The sequence below is a fragment of the Bos mutus genome, chromosome 3 (genome assembly GCF_027580195.1).
Source record: "Bos mutus isolate GX-2022 chromosome 3, NWIPB_WYAK_1.1, whole genome shotgun sequence".
NCBI classification, from domain to species: Eukaryota; Metazoa; Chordata; class Mammalia; order Artiodactyla; family Bovidae; genus Bos; species Bos mutus.
The window spans coordinates 47,910,912-47,932,398 of NC_091619.1; the positions used below are offsets into that span (position 1 = coordinate 47,910,912).

The 21,487-nt window shown below is 43.4% G+C and overlaps 1 protein-coding gene across 3 annotated transcripts in view; it reads left to right on the forward strand.

Moving 5' to 3' along the window:
* The window catches only part of ABCA4 (ATP binding cassette subfamily A member 4), a 144,102-nt gene that overhangs the window by 33,576 nt on the left and 89,039 nt on the right, over window positions 1-21,487 (forward strand). For all 3 annotated transcript variants that reach the window (XM_005894702.2, XM_014477908.2, XM_070367652.1), the window contains exons 7-11: window positions 9,002-9,091; window positions 11,357-11,597; window positions 12,620-12,759; window positions 13,378-13,494; window positions 14,359-14,556. In XM_005894702.2, the coding sequence (XP_005894764.2) occupies window positions 9,002-9,091; window positions 11,357-11,597; window positions 12,620-12,759; window positions 13,378-13,494; window positions 14,359-14,556 (786 nt within the window). The remainder of the gene's footprint in view (window positions 1-9,001; window positions 9,092-11,356; window positions 11,598-12,619; window positions 12,760-13,377; window positions 13,495-14,358; window positions 14,557-21,487) is intronic.

A 21,487-nucleotide genomic window follows, 5' to 3' on the forward strand; every position in this document is an offset into this window, starting at 1 on the left:
CTCAAGAAAAAATATTACACAGTCCCAAAGGATAGGCATGTACCTCGTCCCTTGAGAACCCAGAGACCTCATGTAACCAGAATTTTCTTGGCTACTGGGTAGGACCTTGTATCCATTTTTCAAGTTCTGGACCAAGGCCCAGGAAACCCTCAGACCTCCCAAAGCTGATGGAAGATGATAGAGACCTACTTTTCTATAGCCCTATCTGTATATCCAATCTTTCTTATGAGATCTAATCAGGTCTTAAACGGGTTGAGTTCAACTTGAGTGCTGAGGACAGGCGTGACATAGAAGGGTTACTTGTTGTTTGGGAAATTGAGAGAATTTATTTGGCATAGGAAACAGTGGTGTGCGTGTGTATGTGTGAGAGAGAGAGAGATGATGATACTTGCCATTTTGGTCTGTGACCTTTTTTTCCAGAAATGTTTTCATATTTCCATTCAAATAAATTTACAGTCCCTTCCGGTTCTTTTGGCAGGAACAATCCATGCAAATTTGAATAGATACTGGGGGAGGGAGCCTGGGAAAGTTATTTTATAATTTATGGCAACATCAATCAGACAGTTGGTGACTAGACACATATGAAGTGTTCCCTGGGGAGACGGGATGGGGGAGCACTGTTCTGAGATGTAGGTGGTATCTAAAACAGAGGTTTGAGTACAAGATCCTCATTATTTACCATCTCCACTGGAAAGAGCTAGGAAAGGCATTGCAGCTGTGGTACCAGGGATACAGCTGGAACTCAGTAAATATTTATATTAACATAATGAATATTATTAAATTATTTTTAATGGGATATAGTTGCTTTATAATATTGTCAGTTTCTGCTGTGTGACAACATGAGTCAGCTATATTCACACATATATCCCCTCTCTCTTGAGCCTCCCTCCCACCCTATACCCATGTAGGTCATCACAGAGCAGTGAGCTGAGTTCCCTGTGCTATATGGCAGGTTCCCACTAGCTATCTATTTTACACGTGGCAGTGTATATATGTCAGTCCCAATCTCTCAATTCATCCATACCACACCACCCACCATGTCCACACATCTAGCCTCTATATTTGTGTCTCTATTCCTGCCCAGAAAATAGGGTACAATTTTCTTAGATTCCACATATATATGCACTAATATAAAATATTTGTTTTTCTCTTTCTGATTTACTTCACTCTATATAACAGACAAGACTGAAAAGGAAAATGTTAACCAAACACAAAAATGTACCTCCAGCAGTTGTTCCTCCTGTCCACCTTCCCCAAATTTCTGGTCTTATTCTGACTGGCTGGCCCTCTAGTCTCTCTTGCCATCTCTCCTTACATTCCTCCTCCTCCTGAAATTCCTGGCCCTCCTGTTCTGTCCATAAACACTGCCCTCACTCTCACGATCATTACCTTGTCTTCTTTCAAAGCAAAACCAAGTGTTAGCTTCCCCCATCCCTAGGCAGAGCCGACCACACCCTTTCTGTAAGTCACCATTGTATCCTGTAAAAATATCTCTCATTGAACCTAAAATCACAATAGACTTTGTCTCTTATCCACTAGATTGTGTTTATTTTCTCATTAAGTGATACAGTACATATTTATTGCACATTTACTATGTACCATACTCTGAAGATATATATAAAAAAAAATGTATTCCTATGCTTAATGAATTTACAGTATAGTAGAAAGACAGAGGGTCTTCCCAGGTGGCTCAGCGATAAAGAATCCACCTGCCAATGTAGGAGATGCAGGTTCAACCTCTGGGTCAGGAAGATCCCCTGGATCTCCAACCCGCTCCAGTATTCTTGCCTGAGAAATCCCATGGACAGGGGAGCCTGATGGGCTACAGGCCACAGGGTCACAAAAGAGTCAGACACGACTTAGCAACTAAAACAACAACAACAGAAAGAGAGATGACTTAAAAAAAAATAGCAAACCAGTGTAAAAGTGATAAAAGGACAGAGGATTTAGGAGCAACTAGACGGGGTACATTAACTTACGGGGAAGGAGGGCAAGAAGAGCATGATGGTGAAGGGGAAGAAAGCTTTCTGGAGAAGATGAGGTGGTTTTACCTGACCTGACTGGCCAATAGGGTGAGGATGGGGTGAGATGGAGTGGGTAGGCTGTTTTATTAGGCCCTAAAATGATAACCTAGTAACTAAAGGCAACAGGGTTTGCAGAGGCCTACAAAAATGTTTGAGATCTAAAAATAAAACATTAATCATACTCTGGTTTCTCTTCAGATCACATAAATCTTTCACCTTTTACTAAAAATAAAAATAATGGCTTCAAAATACAAAGAAAAAGCTTAGAATTAAAGTTAATAAACATTAAATTGAATCCTTAAGAAAGGTAATGTTATTCAACTTTATGGTTAAGTTTAATATTCATGAAATTCTAAATTTAAAAAACTGGTTTATAGATCAGTCTTTCCCTTTACAAACATTAGTAAGTATTTGCAGTGATTGCTTAGACATTGTACCAGATCATTCATTAAATGAGTTCAGTTCAGTTCAGTCGCTCAGTCGTGTCCTACTCTTTGCGACCCCATGAAATGCAGCATGCCAGGCCTCCCTGTCCATCGCCAATCCCGGAGTCCACCCAAACTCATGTCCATCGAGGCTGTGATGCCATCCAGCCATCTCATCCTCTGTTGTCCCCTTCTCCTCCTACCCTCAATCTTTCCCAACATCAGAGTCTTTTCCAATGAGTCAACTCTTCACATGAGGTGGCCAAAGTACTGGAGTGTCAGCTTCAGCATCAGTCCTTCCAATGAACACCTAGGACTGATCTCCTTTACGATGGACTGGTTGGATCTCCTTGCAGTCCAAGGGACTCTCAAGAGTCTTCTCCAACACCACAGTTCAAAAGCATCAATTCTTTGGTGCTCAGCTTTCTTCACAGTCCAACTCTCACATCCATACATGACCACTGGAAAAACCATAGCCTTGACTAGATGGACCTTGTTGGCAAAGTAATGTCTCTGCTTTTGAATATGCTATCTAGGTTGGTCATAACTTTCCTTCCAAGGAGTAAGCGTCTTTTAATGTCATGGCTGCAAACACCATCTGCAGTGATTTTGGAGCCCCCAAAAATAAAGTCTGACACTGTTTCCACTGTTTCCCCATCTAATTGCCATGAAGTGATGGGACCAGATGCCATAATCTTAGTTTTCTGAATGTTGAGCTTTCAGCCAACTTTTTCACTCTCCTCTTTCACTTTCATCAAGAGACTTTTTAGTTCCTCTTCATTTTCTGCCATAGGGTGGTATCATCTGCATATCTGAGGTTATTGATATTTCTCCCGGCAATCTTGATTCCAGCTTGTGCTTCTTCCAGCCCAGCGTTTCTCATGATGTACTCTGCATAGAAGTTAAAGAAGCGGGGTGACAATATACAGCCTTGACGAACTCCTTTTCCTATTTGGAACCAGTCTGTTGTTCCATGTCCAGTTCTAACTGTTGCTTCCTGACCTGCATACAGGTTTCTCAAAGGCAGGTCAGGTGGTCTGATATTCCCATCTCTTTCAGAATTTTCCACAGTTTATTGTGATCCACACAGTCAAAGGCTTTGGCATAGTCAATAAAGCAGAAGTAGATGTTTTTCTGGAACTCTCTTTCTTTTTCCATGATCCAGCGGATGTTGGCAATTTGACCTCTGGTTCCTCTGCCTTTTCTAAAACCAGGTTGAACATCTGGAAGTTCACGGTTCACGTATTGCTGAAACCTGGCTTGGAGAATTTTGAGCATTACTTTACTAGCGTGTGAGATGAGTGCAATTGTGCGGCAGTTTGAGCATTCTTTGGCATTCCCTTTCTTTGGGATTAGAATGAAAACTGACCTTTTCCAGTCCTGTGGTCACTGCTGAGTTTTCCAAATTTGCTGGCATATTAAATGCAGCACTTTCACAGCATCATCTTTCAGGATTTGAAATAGCTCAACTGGAATTCCATCACCTCCACTAGCTTTGTTCGTAGTGATGCTTCCTAAAGCGCACTTGACTTCACATTCCAGGATGTCTGGCTCTAGGTGAGTGATCACACCATCGTGGTTATCTGGGTCATGAAGATCTTTTTTGTACAGTTCTTCTGTGTATTCTTGCCACCTCTTCTTAATATCTTCTGCTTCTGTTAGGTTCATACCATTTCTGTCCTTTATCGAGTCCATCTTTGCATGAAATGTTCCCTTGGTATCTCTAATTTTCTTGAAGAGATCTCTAGTCTTTCCCATTCTGTTGTTTTCCTTTATTTCTTTGCATTGATTGTTGAGGAAGGCTTTCTTATCTCTCCTTGCTATTCTTTGGAACTCTGCATTCAGATGTTTATATCGTTCCTTTTCTCCTTTGCTTTTCACTTTTCTTCTTTTCACAGCTATTTGTAAGGCCTCCTCAGACAGCCATTTTGCTTTTTTCATTTCTTTTCCATGGGGATGGTCTTGATCCCTGTCTCCTGTACAATGTCACGAACCTCCATCCATAGTTCATCAGGCACTCTGTCTATCAGAGCTAGTCCCTTAAATCTATTTCTCACTTCCACTGTATAATCATAAGGGATTTGATTTAGGTCATACCTGAATGGTCTAGTGGTTTTCCCCACTTTGTTAAATTTCAGTCTCAATTTGGCAATAAGGAGTTCATGATCTGAGCTACAGTCAGCTCCCGGTCTTGTTTTTGCTGACTGTATAAAGCAGTTAGTCAAAGTCAAATTTCAAAAGTAAAATTAAGAGCCTTAAAAATGTGTATCTATCTACCTGTATCAATATAGCTATAGACAGAGACACAGATGCTTTAAACATGTGAATTTGAGGCAGGATCAAGTTTTAAGATCAGAGCGTGCCTAGAGCCTATGGAGATGAAGGAGAGAGGATGGAAAGAAGCTGTCCACTGAGGCAAAGCACAGACATAGATAGTATCTAGTCCACAGTTAAGTGAGGAAAACACACAACAAACTCACAAAGAAGAGAAAGTACTTAAAAGTGATAGGAGCTGTGACTGACTGATTGCTGTCCAGTCTCTGGGTGCATGAATGTGACAGTTGCTTATCTTCTGTGCCTCTGGGCTTCTCGTCTCTCTTAGGTGCCTCCCATCATCTAGGACCCTGCTTGTTTTTCTCTGTACAGCTTCTTTAGTCTCCATCCCTTGATTCCAGCTTCTTTCTAAGGCTGTCTTTCCTATTTCTCTTTGCTCCCCTCTCTGCATTTTAATGGCTCATCCTGGCCCACACTCAGATCCAGCACCAGCTTCTAGATCTTCAGGCTTGGATTTTGACAATGGGATGGGGAAGAATCACCCGTGACTCCCAGGCTTCCAGCTCTGGTGACGGGCAGGAGGCAGTGCCACCAACTGAGGAAGGGCATCCCAGAACAGAAGCTGGTTTGGGAGAACATAATGAGATCAGTTTAGGACAAATTGGATTTGAGCAAATTATCCAGCAAACAATTGAAAGTTGGAGATGCAGATTTAGAAGTCATCAACAAAAATGTAGCGGATTAAATGATAAAGGGAATGAAAAAACCCAGAGAGAGTGTGTGGAGTGAGAAGAGCAAGGGTATGGAGGTCCTCGGGAACCTCAGCACATAATGCAGAAGGTGGAAGCAGAAGCACTTGGACAGGCAGAGAGAGAACAGAGGAAACCAGGCAAGACGAGTGTCATGGAGGAAAAGAGCATGACCAAATTGTCAAGAGCAGAGAGGTCTGAAAAGACCAGAACCGAAAGCATCCTTTAGACTCTAAAACTGGGGATTCTAGTGAAAGCATCTTGGTAGGATGATGAAGGTAGGAGACTAGGAAGTGCTGGTGAGGAAATGAATCACTGAATGTGAATTGTTCTTCTAAGAAATGTGGGAATAAAGGGTGGAGCAGGGAAGACCTTCTCCCAAGTAAGAGAGAATTCTTCCTGCCCTACTAGCTTTGAAATAGGACATTGATTCTTTTTCTGCTTTTAAACTCAAACTGAAACACCAACTCTTTGTGGGTCTCCAGCCCGCTTGGGCTTCCCTGGTGGCTCAGATGGTAAAGAATCTATCTGCAATGGAGAAGACCCAGGTTCAATCCCTGTGTTGGGAAGATCCCCTGGAGAAGGGAAGGGCTAACCACTCCAGTAGTCTTGCCTAGAGAATTCCATGGACAGAGGAGTCTGACGAACTAGTCCATGGGGTGGCAAAGAGTTGGACATGACTCAGCGACTAATACACACTTAGCCTACCAACTCACCCTGAAGATCTTGGGATTGGCCAGCCTCCATAATTTCATGAGCCAATTCCTTATAATAAATGTCTTCCTATCTATCTATCTTCCTATCTACCTATGCACTGCCCTTAGTAAGCATACCATTTCATGAAGTAGCAGGCACCTGCTTGTTGCTATGAGCATTCATTCATCATATTTGATATGTGCCTGAATGTCTACTATGTGCCCAACACACAGACATAGTTCCTGTCTACATGGAGCTTACAGTATAATAAGAGAGACAGATAACATGTGAACAGTAGAATAATTACCTATGGTGAAGAGTGCAAGGAAGGAAATAAACAGGGCACCTTAAAAACTCAACAGAGCAAGGGTGAGTGAAGAAGCATATAAAAAGAAGCATCATCTGAATCTACCATGAGAACACTGCTTTATAGATAGTGGTCTTAGGAATCAGCCTTGAAGAATGAGGAAAACTTTACCAAGCAGAGGAGGGAGGCAGACAATGTGCACAGGCCAGGAAGCATGAGAAAGGGACTGGCACATTAGGGAGTGTAGAATGAAGTCTAGACTCTGAAGGAAAAGTAAGAGAGAAGGCTTGAGAGGGAGCCACGCACCAGCTCATGAGAAGTCATGTGTGTCCAGCATGGGTACTGACCTTCTCTCCTGGAGACAGTAGGGAGCCACGGAGGATCTTTGTGCGAGAGAAGTAACATGATTGTATTGTCATGTCAGGTAACTCAGGCTATAGTGTGGAGGGTGCATCTGAAGGAAGGAGATTAGGGTCAAGAGGCCAGCAAGAAGGCTGTTCTGATAAGATGTTCTGAGAAAGAAGCAAAGAGAACTTAAGCAAAACAGTTTAGTGAGGAAAGAACAAAGAGAGGCGAGAGTATTCATGCAATATTAATTTATTTATGCATGCAAAAACCTTAATTTTAGAATTTTATTATAGAAATAACTATAAAAGAGAAAATAACATCATAAACTCTCATGTACCCATCACCTAGCTTCAACTATTATCAACATTTGGCTGTTCTTGTTTTATCTGTTCCTTTTTTCCCTGAAGTCTTTTAAAGCAAATCACACACAACATTTCACCCGCACATATTTCCCTATGTATCTCTAACATAAAAACTTACTTGTTTTAACAAAACCACAGTTCTATGATCACTCCCAACAAAATTAATTCCTCAATAATACCTAATACCCTGTTACGTTAACTTTCCCTTTGTTTGTTACAGGTGGTTTGTTCAGATCAAAGTCAAAATAAGGTTCACAGCAGCATTGTAATTGGTTATGTCTTATATCCCCTTTCATCTGTAATAGTTCTTATTGGAGGTAGTTTGGAAGGCGAGTCAGCAGGACTGAGTGATATCTTACCACTGGCATATATTTTTACCTGCTGGCTTCCTCCCTTCCTACCTACTCTTCTCAGCCCCACCATCTTATGGGAAAACAGGAATTAAAGTACTTTGCCCAACACTGAAGCTATTTTCAAGGAGTTTGCAAAGTAGTCATGGCAAGACCAAAGTCTGGGACCAGTGTAAAGGTTAAGGAGAAAAGACTTTTCTCAAGGTTACAGTCTCAATGGTGGCTTTACTGCTCCTTAGTCTAGAAAATTCTCCTGCTGCTGCTTTGTAGCTCGCATGCATAAGGAGGTCTTTCATACTGCAGTTATAAAGTAAGTCTGAAACGCTAATGCTCCATAAGTATACATACACTTACTCTTCAGTTCAGAGTCAGAGAGAAATATGAGGGCTCCTGCACCTACAGCCAGGAGAGAGGGGAGCAGGGCCACAGCTAGAAATAGCCAGGCTGCTCAAAGCCTAACTCCACCTGCTTCTCTGCTTTGCTGCAGCTGGGTCAGTACCCCCAGCATTTAGGAGAGCGGTACTGGCAAATGAGAAGGCAAGGCTTGTGGCTTGTGGTCCACAAATATATGAAAGAGAATTATATGTTGAGCTTGTTAAAATGCAGATCCCCTCCAGGCCTACTCAAGGGGCACACTTGAGTTTGAATCACCATCTCAAAAGTTAGAAGTCAATCCTAAAAAAACAGAGAACTGGTGATTCAATCATTTTCAAACTATGAAGAATGAAGTCATTCATTCAGGACTTGAACTTGATTTCTGCCAAACAAGGTGTTCACATCAGGCTCTGGGACTCAGAGCCAGAAAACTCGTGAACTTCCACCTTCCCCACAGCAGTGGAAAACACGCAAACAGCGCTGTATTGCTGCACAGGCCTGGGATCACTAGAACACTAGCGTGAGACAGAGACTCTGAGAGGGAACTACTCTCTCTATTCAAGGCTGCCAGCAGCAGCTTTGAAAAGAAAGGTGCTGGAGTTGGCACATCCATAAGAGATTGGTGCTGAACAGAGGAAGAAACACAACCTGTCTGGAAAGGACATAAAGGGACAACAATGACAAGGAAGCCTGCGAGTGTCCACAAAGCCCAGGTGAACAGATGGGCGCCCTCCGCACGCAGCCTCCTTTACGCACCAGCAGCTGCTCTCTTTTCCTTCCTCCAGGAGTCTTGTTTGGTATCACTAAACCAGCAATCAGAATCACTTTGGTGTATTTAATGTCACCATAAAACTATTTGTGATTGACTAGTTCAGTAGGGTTGAGAATAAGAACCTTTGATTTTCTCTTAGACAAAAACTTGTTTTTGAAAGCAATCTTGCAGAAGAGGTCCTGTAATCAGAAAGAAGGTAGGAAATGTTTTACCAGCATACTGGAGATCAGATAGCACCAAAAGTGCATATGTAGAACTATACACACACACATACATGTATATATATGTTTTTAAAATATTTTTTTCCTATCAATTACAGTTTCCCAGACTCCTAGACAGCCGTTCTCAAGGTATGAATCTGAGATCCTGGGGAAGAATATTATCTGATATGTCACCAAGAATTCAAGAAGTAAGTGGCTTGATGACAGTAATATAATTCCATTATATCTTTTCAGTGTTTTATCACACTTAATATATCAAATAATTTAATTGTACCTCGGACCCGTCCAAGGAGAAATACATTTGATTTTTCCGTCTAGCAATTTCAAAACACCTGTTCATATATCCTTAATTATCCATGCTCCTGAGTGGGAGGCAGACAGAAAGGAACCATTTGTCTAATTTCACACCTAGAAGGAAACAACACTTTAACTGGTATAGTGGATTATCAGGGGACTGACAACTGAATTCAAATCTTTTCATTCTTTCTGACATGATCCTATATTCTCTTATGTCCTTAAAATCCACATGAATCTATACCATTAATAGTAATAGCATATACGTACAGACTCTAAGTGTCTTATATACTTTACTCATTTCATCACAAAGAGAGTGACTTTTTGGTGTTGTTTTATAAATGATGTGCACATTTTAATCAAATACACAAGCCTTTGCCCATATATAAACAATTTTCCACTCAACAGATGACAGGTGCTGTGGTCACGATGATGAAGAGACAGATATATGGTCACTGCCTTGTGAAATATGTAGTCCAACAGGGAGGAGAGCTGTGAAATAAACAATTAGCTTCATGTGTAATGAATATTATGAAAGAGAGGCAAAGGGGAAACATAATTTTCCCCAAATTTTTTTCCCTCCAGTATTCTCAGCTGATTTGGGCTTTGCCAACCTTGAAATCTGCATGGTTAGAATCTGTCCTCATAAAACTAAGCTCAGCCTGGGCAGAGTGCTGTGCAGGGCAAGTTAGAAAAGGACCCATTGTACTGATGACCACCTGCTGTAGTGGGAGTCTCTATTTAACATTCTTCTCTTCATAAGCATTTAAAAAATGTATATCAGTATAATAGGGTTGAAGTTGATAGAGAATTTTTTTTTTTTAATCTCCAAAGCAAATCAACACTCTTAACTCCATGTGGGAGTTCCAGAAAGTTTCTTGCCTGACTAGATAACAAGTCTAGCATTCGTGAACTGCACTGAAACAGATGGCCCTGTTTACATTAACTGATACTAGACCATTTGACCCTGGAACAGCCTCTTCATCTCTGAGCGCTTTGATTAAATGAGCAACATAATAATGGTAATAACCTCTTACAAGACTGTCATAAGGCTTACTGCTATTAAAGCAATTTGAGATTCCATCTTTATTATTGAAGCCTAGACTGTGATTATAGGCGTGACTCACTATGTGGATTCTCCACGGCACTCAACAGTCTCAGAGGGCAAGTGTTGGCATGTGGACAGAGAGGAGATGACAGGTAAACATCACTTATTGCAGTAGGAGAACTATTTTCAGTCTCACCAGATTGAATGGTTTTTTAAGACCTCCATATGCCTTTGAAAACAGGTAACCAAGTCTGTTTGGGGAATAAAAGCAGCATGGTTTTTATTTTGTATTTTCCTTTAAAGTCAAATGGTAGTATGGAAACTGATATCTTGGCAACTCTGGCAGCCCTTAACTTAGTTCTCAGCATTATAGATTCACCTTCAAAAAATGAGGCCAGTGAGTGCCACCAGTACCCATATGGAGAGAGGACCACCAGCCTCTTCTTAGTTTGGTGCAAAATTTAAAGAGTTTTTCCAGGAATGGAGAGTTCATTTGTTCTATATTTGCTTCGATCCTAAAATATATACACACACACACAGACGGAAAGAAACCACAAACCACACATTTCAGGTAAATGGAACAGTCCACATTTGGTAAAGCTGAGCTAATAAGAAGATAATTTTCCAAATATAAGAAACTAATTTCTAAACTTTTGGCCAAAGACCAAATTTGCCCTGACTTTGCCTTTCTAAGACAGAGCTACTCCTTCATTTCATTTCCCAGTTTTTTCCAGTAGCTCCATCTTGGTGGGAATAACAGAACCAAAGAACTGACTTACAAAGAAATATTCTCTACATTTCGCTAAGGATACATTCCCAGGGAATTCATGCTAAACAGACTGGGAAAGAGAAGTAATATTAAAATGCTTTTGGAAGTTAACTCTTTTATCTTCTTTAAGGCTCATCCTAGTTTCCTCCTAGGGCCTGAGTGGATGGCAGTAGCTTTTATTTCACACCTGGATTAAAGATCGCCAAGAATATTTATATTTTCTTTTAAATGTGGAAATCAAACGCGTATGCTGAGGTCTCCCCAAACTTTGGAGCTTTGGCTTCACAGTGGGTTGTGACTCTGACTGCCTCAGAATGACCTGAAGCCTTTGCCTTGCCATAGTTCATCCACCGGCCAAGTGTTCAAGACTTGCTGTGGGTGACCAGGCCACTCGTGCAGACTGGTGGCCCGGAGACCTTCACGCAGCTGATGGGCATCCTGTCTGACCTCTTGTGTGGCTACCCCGAGGGAGGAGGATCTCGGGTGTTCTCCTTCAACTGGTATGAAGACAATAACTATAAGGCCTTTCTAGGGATCGACTCCACAAGGAAAGATCCTATCTATTCTTATGACGAAAGAACAAGTAAGTTTTCTAAGTCCTGCATATAAATTGGCTTCTAATGTTGGGTTAAGCTGATAGGGTAACACTTGCAGGTGAAATTAATCCTGGGGTTGACTTACCCTGGGTCTTGTTGATCAGCTTTGGGCAAAGAGGCTTCTTCTTGCACAGAGTCCATTTCCCCAAGTAGGAAGAGGGGCAGTGCTCAGAAAGAAATCTGGAAGTGAGTCAAGGAAAGAACTGAGACCCGCTTGGAAAGGGAACAGAGGGGACATTTCCTACTGATCTGATTGAACTAGGGTTAAGTTCTAGAGGAAGAGAAAGATAAATGAGGAGGCAGCCCAGAGTTGCAAGCAGGGCTGGGGTCAGAAGGGCTCTGGCAAATAAATATGGCTGGGGGATGTTTTTACAAACACAATACGGTGAAAATCCGTGTGAGTACTATTGAATTGTGTTCCAAATGGCAAGTTGCTTGCAAGTTATCTTTCCCACTTTTCCCTATTTTTTTTGGCTCCTGTGGGGTAAAGGAGGGTGGGGTATGGACGAAATGCAACTTAGCCCACTAGTTAAAAATTAAAGAGGCAATGAGGCACGCACCCAAAGCAGTTGGGCCCCAAGATAGCCACACACAACAAAGAAGTTAAGCGGCTAATTGAAGGGAAATTATTGAAACTAAAGCTGAGATTTCCAGTGAAGGCCTCATTTGGCCTCTCGGTCCCTTTCATCTGAGAATGTCCTCTGTTTCTTTTAATAATCGCAAGCAGTCTTCTCAACCTTTTTCTAAAGCAGGGGGGTAAAAAAAAAGAAAGCGAGGGCAAGCCCCGTCCTTTGTTTCTCTGATGAGGCCTTTATTGAGATGCACTGTGGCATTTTGTTACTTACTAATGATGAGCTTGTTATTGGTGGAGTGCAGCCTATTAATTTAGGTTATTTGTCAAATCCTCCAGCATATAGTTGAATGAAACATGTGATTTGAACACACTAATGACTATGTTTAGCTGAGCAACAGGGAGTTTCTATAAAATCCATCCCTTCTCTCCTGACAGCAACCTTTTGTAACGCATTGATCCAGAGCCTGGAGTCAAACCCTCTAACCAAAATAGCCTGGAGGGCAGCAAAGCCTTTGTTGATGGGAAAAATCCTCTTTACTCCAGATTCCCCTGCAACACGCAGAATACTGAAGAATGTAAGGTCCCAGCTGGTCTTGTCCCTTCTGCCTTCTGCCTCTGGCTGTCCAGTAGAATGAGAGTGTATGTGCATGCATGTGTGTGTATGTGTGAGTGTGTGTGTGTGTTTTACTGTGCCCTCCTGGTGGTAGCCTTCTGTTTGTTTTTTGCTCAGTGGACACTGGGTTCCTCCCCTGGGAAGGCTTTGCACCGGTGCCCCTGCCTGGACCCTCCCTTCTCTATGGAGCCTGCAATGATATTTTCTTCCTCATTGCCTAAATTCTATCCCTTAGAGAGGAGTTCACAGTTCTCTGAAGCCTAGCTTCCGGGAATAGACAAAGATAGGGAGGAAGGGAGGGAGAGCATTTGCTCACAGGGAGTCCAAATCTAGCTTTAATGAGATTCTGAGACAATACATCATCAATATTAGAAATACCACTGAGAAATGAGATTCTGTCAGTCCTGGAGGCTGGGAAATAGCCGATTGTTCTGGGAAATATCAGTTGACTGAAAAAATAAAGACACTTCCTTGAAAACCCTTTCCTAAACATTGAAGGTTAGTGACAGGAAAGGTACAACCAAAGATTCTCTCTTACTTTTTCTCTCTCCATTCTTTTGCTGTCTCTGTCTGATTTTAGGCTAATTCGACGTTTGAAGAGCTGGAGCGTGTCAGGAAGTTGGTCAAAGTCTGGGAAGAAGTAGGGCCCCAGATCTGGTACTTCTTTGACAAGAGCACACAGATGAGCATGATCAGAGTACGGATGGCATTAGAGGTCGGGAGGGAGAGGGGAAGAGAAGGGCCAGGAAAGTTCCATTTGTTTCCTCTTCCCAAAACTTTCCCTGGAATTAGATCAAAATATAACAGGCGCCAGTTTTTGAAGCTGTCCTTAAGTGGAATCATTGACTTTGCATGGGACCTAGGGCTTTGATGGTGGCTCAGATGGTAAAGAATCTGCCTGCAATGCGGGAGACCTGGGTTCTATCCCTAGGTTGGGATGATCCCCTGGAGGAAGGCATAGCAACCCACTCCAGTATTCTTGCTTGGAGAATCCCATGGACAGAGGAGCCTGGCGGGCTACAGTCAGTGGGGTCACAAAGAGTTGGAAACAACTGAGCGACTAAGTACAGCACAGGTTTTTGAAACTGGGGAAATACAAGAACCATCATAAGACAAGTGACCTCCTGAGGTTCTTCACTGTTATGCATATACATGAGGGCCTCCGATTCAAAGGGGCATCTCCGCAAGGGGCCAGTTCTGTAACTGCAAAGATAGTCAAATGTGTCTCCCTGGTCCCATTTTCCATTTTGCAAAATCAGGAGGTAAGAGTCCTGCGTAGCAGAAATAATTTAAAGGAAACCAAAGAAAATCCTTAAGAAAAAGAAAGCTTCCAATATACCATGTCCCTACCCCTCTCCCCCATCTCTCCTTTCTTATAGAGACCTATGTATAGGGGGAAAACAGGATATAGCTAGATATGCTTTATGGTAGAAGAAAACCCACTAGATTTTTAGGGAACCTTAGAGTCTATCCTATTTGTTAAAAATTGGCAATGGCCTAAAAACAAGACCAGAGATCCTGTGGAATTCTAAATGCTGTAATTGTATTGCTTCTTCCCAAGGACACTCTGGAGAACCCAACAGTAAAAGCTTTTTGGAATAGGCAGCTTGGTGAGGAAGGCATCACTGCTGAAGCCGTCCTGAGCTTCCTCTATAACGGGCCTCGAGAGGGCCAGGCTGACGATGTGGACAACTTCAACTGGAGGGATATATTTAACATCACTGATCGTGCCCTACGCCTGGCTAATCAATATCTGGAGGTAAGGGTAGCAAGTCACCTGAGGGCCACCCAAGACCCCTTCAGGACAGCCCTGTACATGGAGCCAGAGATTCCTTAGCAAGTCAAGTGGTCTTGGGTTTCAAATCTCATTTTCCTCACTCAAAGATTGCCACAGTCCCCAAACAGAGATGGATCTTGTTCTCTATCAGCTTATCCACAATTGAAACAGTTCCCTCTTCACATCTCCTGCCTCCTGACAGCTCCCTAAATCCTTCTTGGCTGTTCCCTTGTAGCCCTCATGGTGTCACGTCTGTCCTTAGCCATCTCTTGTCTGCATTGCCTCAGCGGCTGTCCACTGCTAGTGTCACCGAACCTCAAGTTATGAGGTCCCCCTGCTTGTTAGACACTCCCACCCCCAGGTTCTACAGGCACATCAGACTCAACATGTCCCAAAATAAATTTGCGTTCACCCTCCCTGTACAATGCATCCTCCTTCAGCATTTCCTACCCTGATCAAGTCCTCTGCATTTTTCCAGATTCTTAAATTAGAGGTTTTAGGGTCACCCTTAAATCGCCCTCCACACAACACTTCTCATTAATTGTGTAACTTTGTGCCAATCTCTGTGCTAAGTGTTTTCACGTACGTTAGTCCCTTCAGTCCTCCGACAGCTCCATCAAGTGTCAGTTGTCATCATTCCCACTTTACAGATATAGAAGCTGAGGCTTAAAGAGTTTAGGTAAGATCCCCATTAGCTATTAGGTGGAGTAGACAGGAGGTAGAGCCTGCTGCCCAGACTCCTGCCCTGCCTCTGTCATGCCCAGTCACTGAGCTTTGTCTTCTCATCTCTTAGTATTTCTCAGCTCCTCCTCTTACCTTCTAGGCTCTCTGAACCCCAGAGGCCTTCTCATCTCTCTACCAGTCCTTCCTAAATCCTCCCTCCCTGGACTCCAGAGTCCACTCTTTGTTGGTTCAGGTTCTTCTCCATGATGACACCAGAGTTACATTCCAAACTCACATCTGCTAATATCACTCTCACACTTACAGTCTTAATGACCCACCCTCCAAGAAGACAAGTCCCTTCCAAACCTGCCCCAGCCCGCCTTCCCAGCCTCTGCTCGTCCACACATCTTCAGTTCTGCCCCACTGGCCCTGCCACCACCCTAAAGCACACCCTGGCTTCTCATGGTGTCATTCTTTACAAATGGCTGTTTCTCTGCCAAAGTATTGGAGGCTTTTTGCCTAAATAAAGACAATTTATTGGTTGACATAACCTGGAAGTTCAGGGGACCTAGGACACTGTGTCCTTCCCCCTCTTACCTTGCTGTTTGCCTTGGCCCGACTCTGATCTCAGCCAGATCCTCTCCACTGGGTAGTGAGTCAGCTGCTCACAGCCCTCAGTGGTCATCCTTATACCAAAATCTCTGCGGAAAGAGGGAGTGGCTTTCCCACAGCATTCACAGTCCTCCTGGACAGTATTGGCCTGGCCACTCTACCTATCACCAGCCCCTTAGGGGACTGTGTACCACCCAGGGGTAAGGGAGGCAGCGTTAGCTTCATCTGAGTCTCATGGACTGAGCAGGGTTACTGTAAAGTGGGGGAAGGTCTTTCCCCAAAAGAAGAAACACAAGGCAGAGAAGTCCAAAAAGCTTTCCCTCCCCCATCGATTGAGTGACTATTCATTCATTTTTTGAGACTTAGCTCTCAAATGTCACTTCTGCTTCAATGTAGGGTTAGTCATTCACTCCTCTGTGCCTCCCTGGCCCTCTCTTCGCATCTCTCGTAGATCTTGTTCCAGTTAGATTCGTGTCAGCTATTAATATGTCCATCTCCAGCTGATCAGCAGACTGGAGTTATCAGAGTCAGGGAACATATCCTAGTTATGTTCAAATTCTCAACCTCAGACTCCCAGGGAACATCTCTGTCTGGGAGCTTATTGCAGCTACCAATGGGCCTCATGTCAGACAGCACATTGACACAGAGAAGATGCTCAAGGAAATAGGAGAGGAAATTAAGCCAGTGGCCCCCAAGAGCAAGCCCATCTCCCCCATACTCTGTGGTCCTAAGGATAACTGACTAGTGAAAAAAAGCCCACCTTCATCTGTCACCACAGCATTCTTAAAGACTCCCTGCTGCTCTTGGAGCCACCAGAATTCTCCCAGTGTATGCGCCACTTCCTCTCCAGAACCGTGGATGTGTCAGCACAGGCTTCCTAGGAGGCCTTTCAGAAGGGGCCAGGCGTGGCAGCAACACAACCAAAGTTCAGGTCATTCAAAGTGATTCCCACTTGTCTGAAGGCAGCAGTGACCATAGGTGCTTTCTACAAGACAGATTTCTGGACACAAACCCAGATCGACTGACTCAGAATTACCAGGGAAGAGGCCTAGTAATCTGTGCTTTCACAGACCTATCAGATTGGTGGGGCCTCGGAGTCCCTCGTACAATTACTCAGTTGCTGTTTTCTTCTTGCAATGCCTCTGCCAGCTAAGCCCCCATTCCTGGCCATGCCCACCCCTGTCTGCCACTGTGGTTATAATATAGGCAGGATTTTTGGATGGGTTCTGGACAGAGGCACTCTATTTGTTTACTCTTGCTGAATGGAGTTCACTGGGTCTCACAGTCTTTTTTGTGAGGTCCTGTCAGAATACCTCTTACCTTTTGTTTGACTTGATATTTGTATAGTGATGTAAAGGACTTATTTTCTTGAAAGATCAGTTTTTCCACATATCTTGTGCTTAATATAGTACCAGATACCAAATAGATACTTAATATATATTAGATGGTTAAGAATTTAGTTTCTAGAACCAGACCACCTGGGTTCAAATCCCTGCTAATTGTGCCTCAATTTCTGCATCTGTAAAATGGATATATTGATACTTATCTAATAGGCTTGTTAGGAGAATTAACTGGGTTAATTCTTGCAAAACACTTAAGACAGTGCCTGGCAATTAGTAAGCACTTAATATTAACTTTTTAGTAAAATACAAACAAACAAACAGAAGCTACTGCTTGGGAGGAGGCGAGTGGAATTAGTGAAATTAGGCCCAGACACTGAGCCCCTCCTGCTGCTCCTCTAGGGATTTCAAAGCTGTAATCTCATCTAACATCAGCCACCAGCATGTCCCCAGGGACTTGCAATCCCATTAGCCCAGCCAAGTGCTCCTAAGCAAAGACTAGGATAGCCACCAGTTAGTGGCCTGCCCCAGGGGTTCCTAACAGGGGTTTTGATGGTGGTAGAAACCCAGCAGGTAACTGTGCTGAGGTTTCTGATCTTCCTGCCCTCAGGGGTGGTGGGGGGAGGAAAAGTGAGGACCAGTGACCTGAAAAGAGAAGAAGGGGGTGAAGAGTAGTGAAGAAGAATCTGATCCTTGCAACTGGTCCCGGGATGTTCTGTTTTTGTCCTTGTGTTTTGGGAAGTCAGGAAGAGCCTTGGAATTGGGAAGTCCAAGGCAGAGCCTTGGAAACTCCCCAGTTCTTATCCTCAGGAGCAGACAGGGCATGAAAACCCCTTCACAGTGGCTGCAGGACTTCTCCAGGACAGGGCAGTAAACGTGTTCCTGCACAGGCTGTTTAAGGCTTGACTGAGCCTCTCCCCTCTTCAATAATATGACTTTCGTTAAAGAGCTTTGAGAACTTCTGGGCCAGACTCAAAGCCTACTTCCCTGCCTGTTCCAAAAAAAGAAAAGAAAAAAATCATTTCAGGAAAATTCAGCAAAAAATACTGTAAAACATAAAATATGTTGATCCAGGTCAGCTTCCCTGGTGGCTCAGCTGGTAAAGAATCTGCCTGCAATGTGGGAGACCTGGGTTTGATCCCTGAGTTGGGAAGATCACCTGGAGGAGGGAAAGGCTCCCCACTCCAGTATTCAGGCCTGGAGAATTCCATGGACTATACAGTCCATGGGGTTGCAAAGAGTCGAACATGACTGAGTGACTTTCACAGGTCAGTGTGGCATTCAGAAGTGATATTGAACAACAGCAGCTCCAAGAACTAAGACCAAATTTTTATACATTTTGTCGTTATAGGAAAGGGGAGTGATTCAGTAGGTTCTCTCCTCACCTCATAGAAGTGCTAAATCTTCTTTCTCTCTGCTTGGGGTAAGGCCTTAGTTACTGGACGTTCCATGGAGCAGGCTGGAGAGCGTACCATGCCTCTGGAGCTGCCTTGCTGGGTCATTGTATACCATGTTAGGTCACTGCTTGGGGAATCTTCTCACCCACCAGTGAGGATAAACATCTTGGATCTGGCTTATAAGCTGTATCCCTCTGGGAAATCTACTTTACCTACAAAGGCTCAATTTTGTCATTTGTAAAATATAGGTAATAACACAACAGATCTCACAGAATCGCTGTGGAGGATGAAGTGAGTGAAGTGTGCGATGCATTTAGAATGATGGCACTCACTCAGTGCCATTGATTAGTTAAGCCTGTGTGTAAATTCTCTGCCCTTGATTCCTCACATCTTAGGTGGGGCTGGCAGTGCCCTCCTTTCCAAGTGGCTGTGAGGATGAGACTGGAGAGGGTTGGGCACCTAGCCATTTGATGCATGGCAGCTCTTGCTGTGAACCACAAGGATGTCTACCCTTGAACCACAGGCCATGTGAGGAATGTCCTTTTTCTCATTTCACATAAGCATTAACCAGGGATATGAAGCCACTCTTCATATTAACCTTATGAACTGGTTTAGAATCAGGACTGTCAGATAATTCCAGAAGGGTACAAAAGTCTACAGCATGAAAGCATATTATTTCAAGAGCCATGAACTGGATCACAAACAGCTTATGGACAATGATCTTATTTTATGTCTCATCAGTCTTTCAGAAACATAGAACTGGATGGAGGAAGGAGAACACAGGTTGGGGATAGGGAGGGCTTGAGTCATAGGTGGAAGGAAGGAAGGTGCGTTTGAGCCTGCTGTGACCAGCCACTGTGCTGGACAGTCCTACATGTCATCTCGTGCAACACTCCCGCCTGCCCAGCGGGCATAATTGTTACCATTTTATAGAATGAAAGACCTAGTTGCCTAATATACCACAGCAGATAAGAGATGGCTTCAGAATTCTAACCCAGAACTGTCTGGCTGTGAAGAGGAAATTTTTTCTTCTACCATAGGGGCCACATTAGTAGGGAGCTCAGTAAGTTTGGATAAATTATATAATGAGTTGGATGCACGCTTCAGTCGTGTCCAACTCTTTGCAACCCTATGGACCATAGCCTGCCAGGCTACTTTGTCTGAGGGATTCTCCAGGCAAGAGTACTGTAATGGGTTGCCATTTCCCCCTCCGGGGAATCTTTGTGACCCAGGGATCGAACTCTAGTTCTTTGCCTCTAGGAGCACCTGGGAAGCCCATTTAATAAATTGGATAAGGACAGTAATTATTTTGTAAAGTTCAGGATAGCAGATACTATTCTTTTTCAGTCTTTTCTGGTTGGAAATAGCTAGGTTTAGAGGCTTCCCAGGTGGCACCAGTGGTAAAGAACCCACCTGCCAGGGCTCGAACCTGGGTCGAACCTCTTTACTGACTGAGCTACCAAGGCCTTCGTAGTGGTAGTATCTCAGAGAACTGCTACAATTCAATCTAATGGAGGAGAAGCAAGTTGCGCAAATCCAAAATGTCACAAATCCTCCAAGCTCTGTCAATTATCCTCCAAATTGTCTCTGAAACCCCCCTTCCTCACTCTCTCCATGTATGGCCTCTGTTTACAGGGACTGGTACCAACTCTCCTCGCTGGTTTCTGGGCCTCTGGTCTCTTACTGCTTCTGTTCAGCTCCCATACTGCCCAGTGAGATTTTCTGAAACTCATCTTGCCATCACTTACTGGTTCTGTGATTTCAGGCAATATTGTTCCCCTGCCTGCTGAAAATAAGGATGATAAGTGAAGTTACAGCCAGGGCAGCATTTACCAGTGTGGCTGGACTGGGTTTTTGTGATTGGAATGTGCTTTCAACAGTTAGTGCCCGGCTCTGTTGCTTATTAAATATTTTAAGTATGATAACACTCACCTCCCAAAGTTGTTGGAATGATTAAACAAGAAAGCTTTGAGAGCTAAAGTGCCCTGCAGTCAGCCAGACTGTTCTCTTTCCTTGAACCCAGCTACACAGGAAGCATCACCTGGGGGCTTTGGTGGAGTGTGAGTCTTCATGCTCCAACGTGACCTTTTTATTTGTTTCATTATTGTATTTATTTTAGAAACAGACATTTTTAAACAGCTGTGCATTTCCTCTCCCTTTGTTTTCCAGTCATGGTGCATTTCCTCACTTTTTACAGTTGAACATTTCAGATGTCTGTTCATGGTGCCCAGTGTGTTAGATAAAATTTATTGCGGCGCCTCTGGCCTGTACTTCACCATCCCAACCAACACAAACAGCCCAAAGCTATTTTATCCAGTGGCTTTTTCCATGTGGGGAGAAACAAATCTTGAGTGTTAAGGTTTAGATCTGCCAGGAAATTCATTCTGGGATGTTTGCCCACATTCATTGGCATTTTTCAAAAGGAACCCCAGGTGTCTACATTAACACCAGCAGGACCACTTGAGGCATTCATCAGCCACTTTGTTCTCGGCCTGAGTGTGGAAGTTAAAGATGTAAGAGACAAGGTTGCAGAGCCAGCGTCTCTAAGGGTGCAGTGCTTTTCTTTTCCCTGAAGATTTATGCCTCACATGTCCTGAACGTATTAGCCAAAAAAGGTCAGCCCAGAGTACCAGTCTCCTTTGATTATCAAGTTCAAGCCAAGAGAATGGTTCTTTCTTTGCCTCTACTGGATATAGTTTTCCATTTAAGAGATAATTTAATTTATTTATTAGTTAATGTGTTTGAATTAGCATTGGAGGGGTCACAGTTGAAGAAGGAAGCCTGCTGCTACTGCAGCTTCTTCTCCCAAGGTGGTGTTTGACTTAGCTGCATAAACAAATGACTGCATTCTCCAGAGGTCCTGAACACAGCTGTCTGCCCTGGAGAAGGCCACACCTCTTC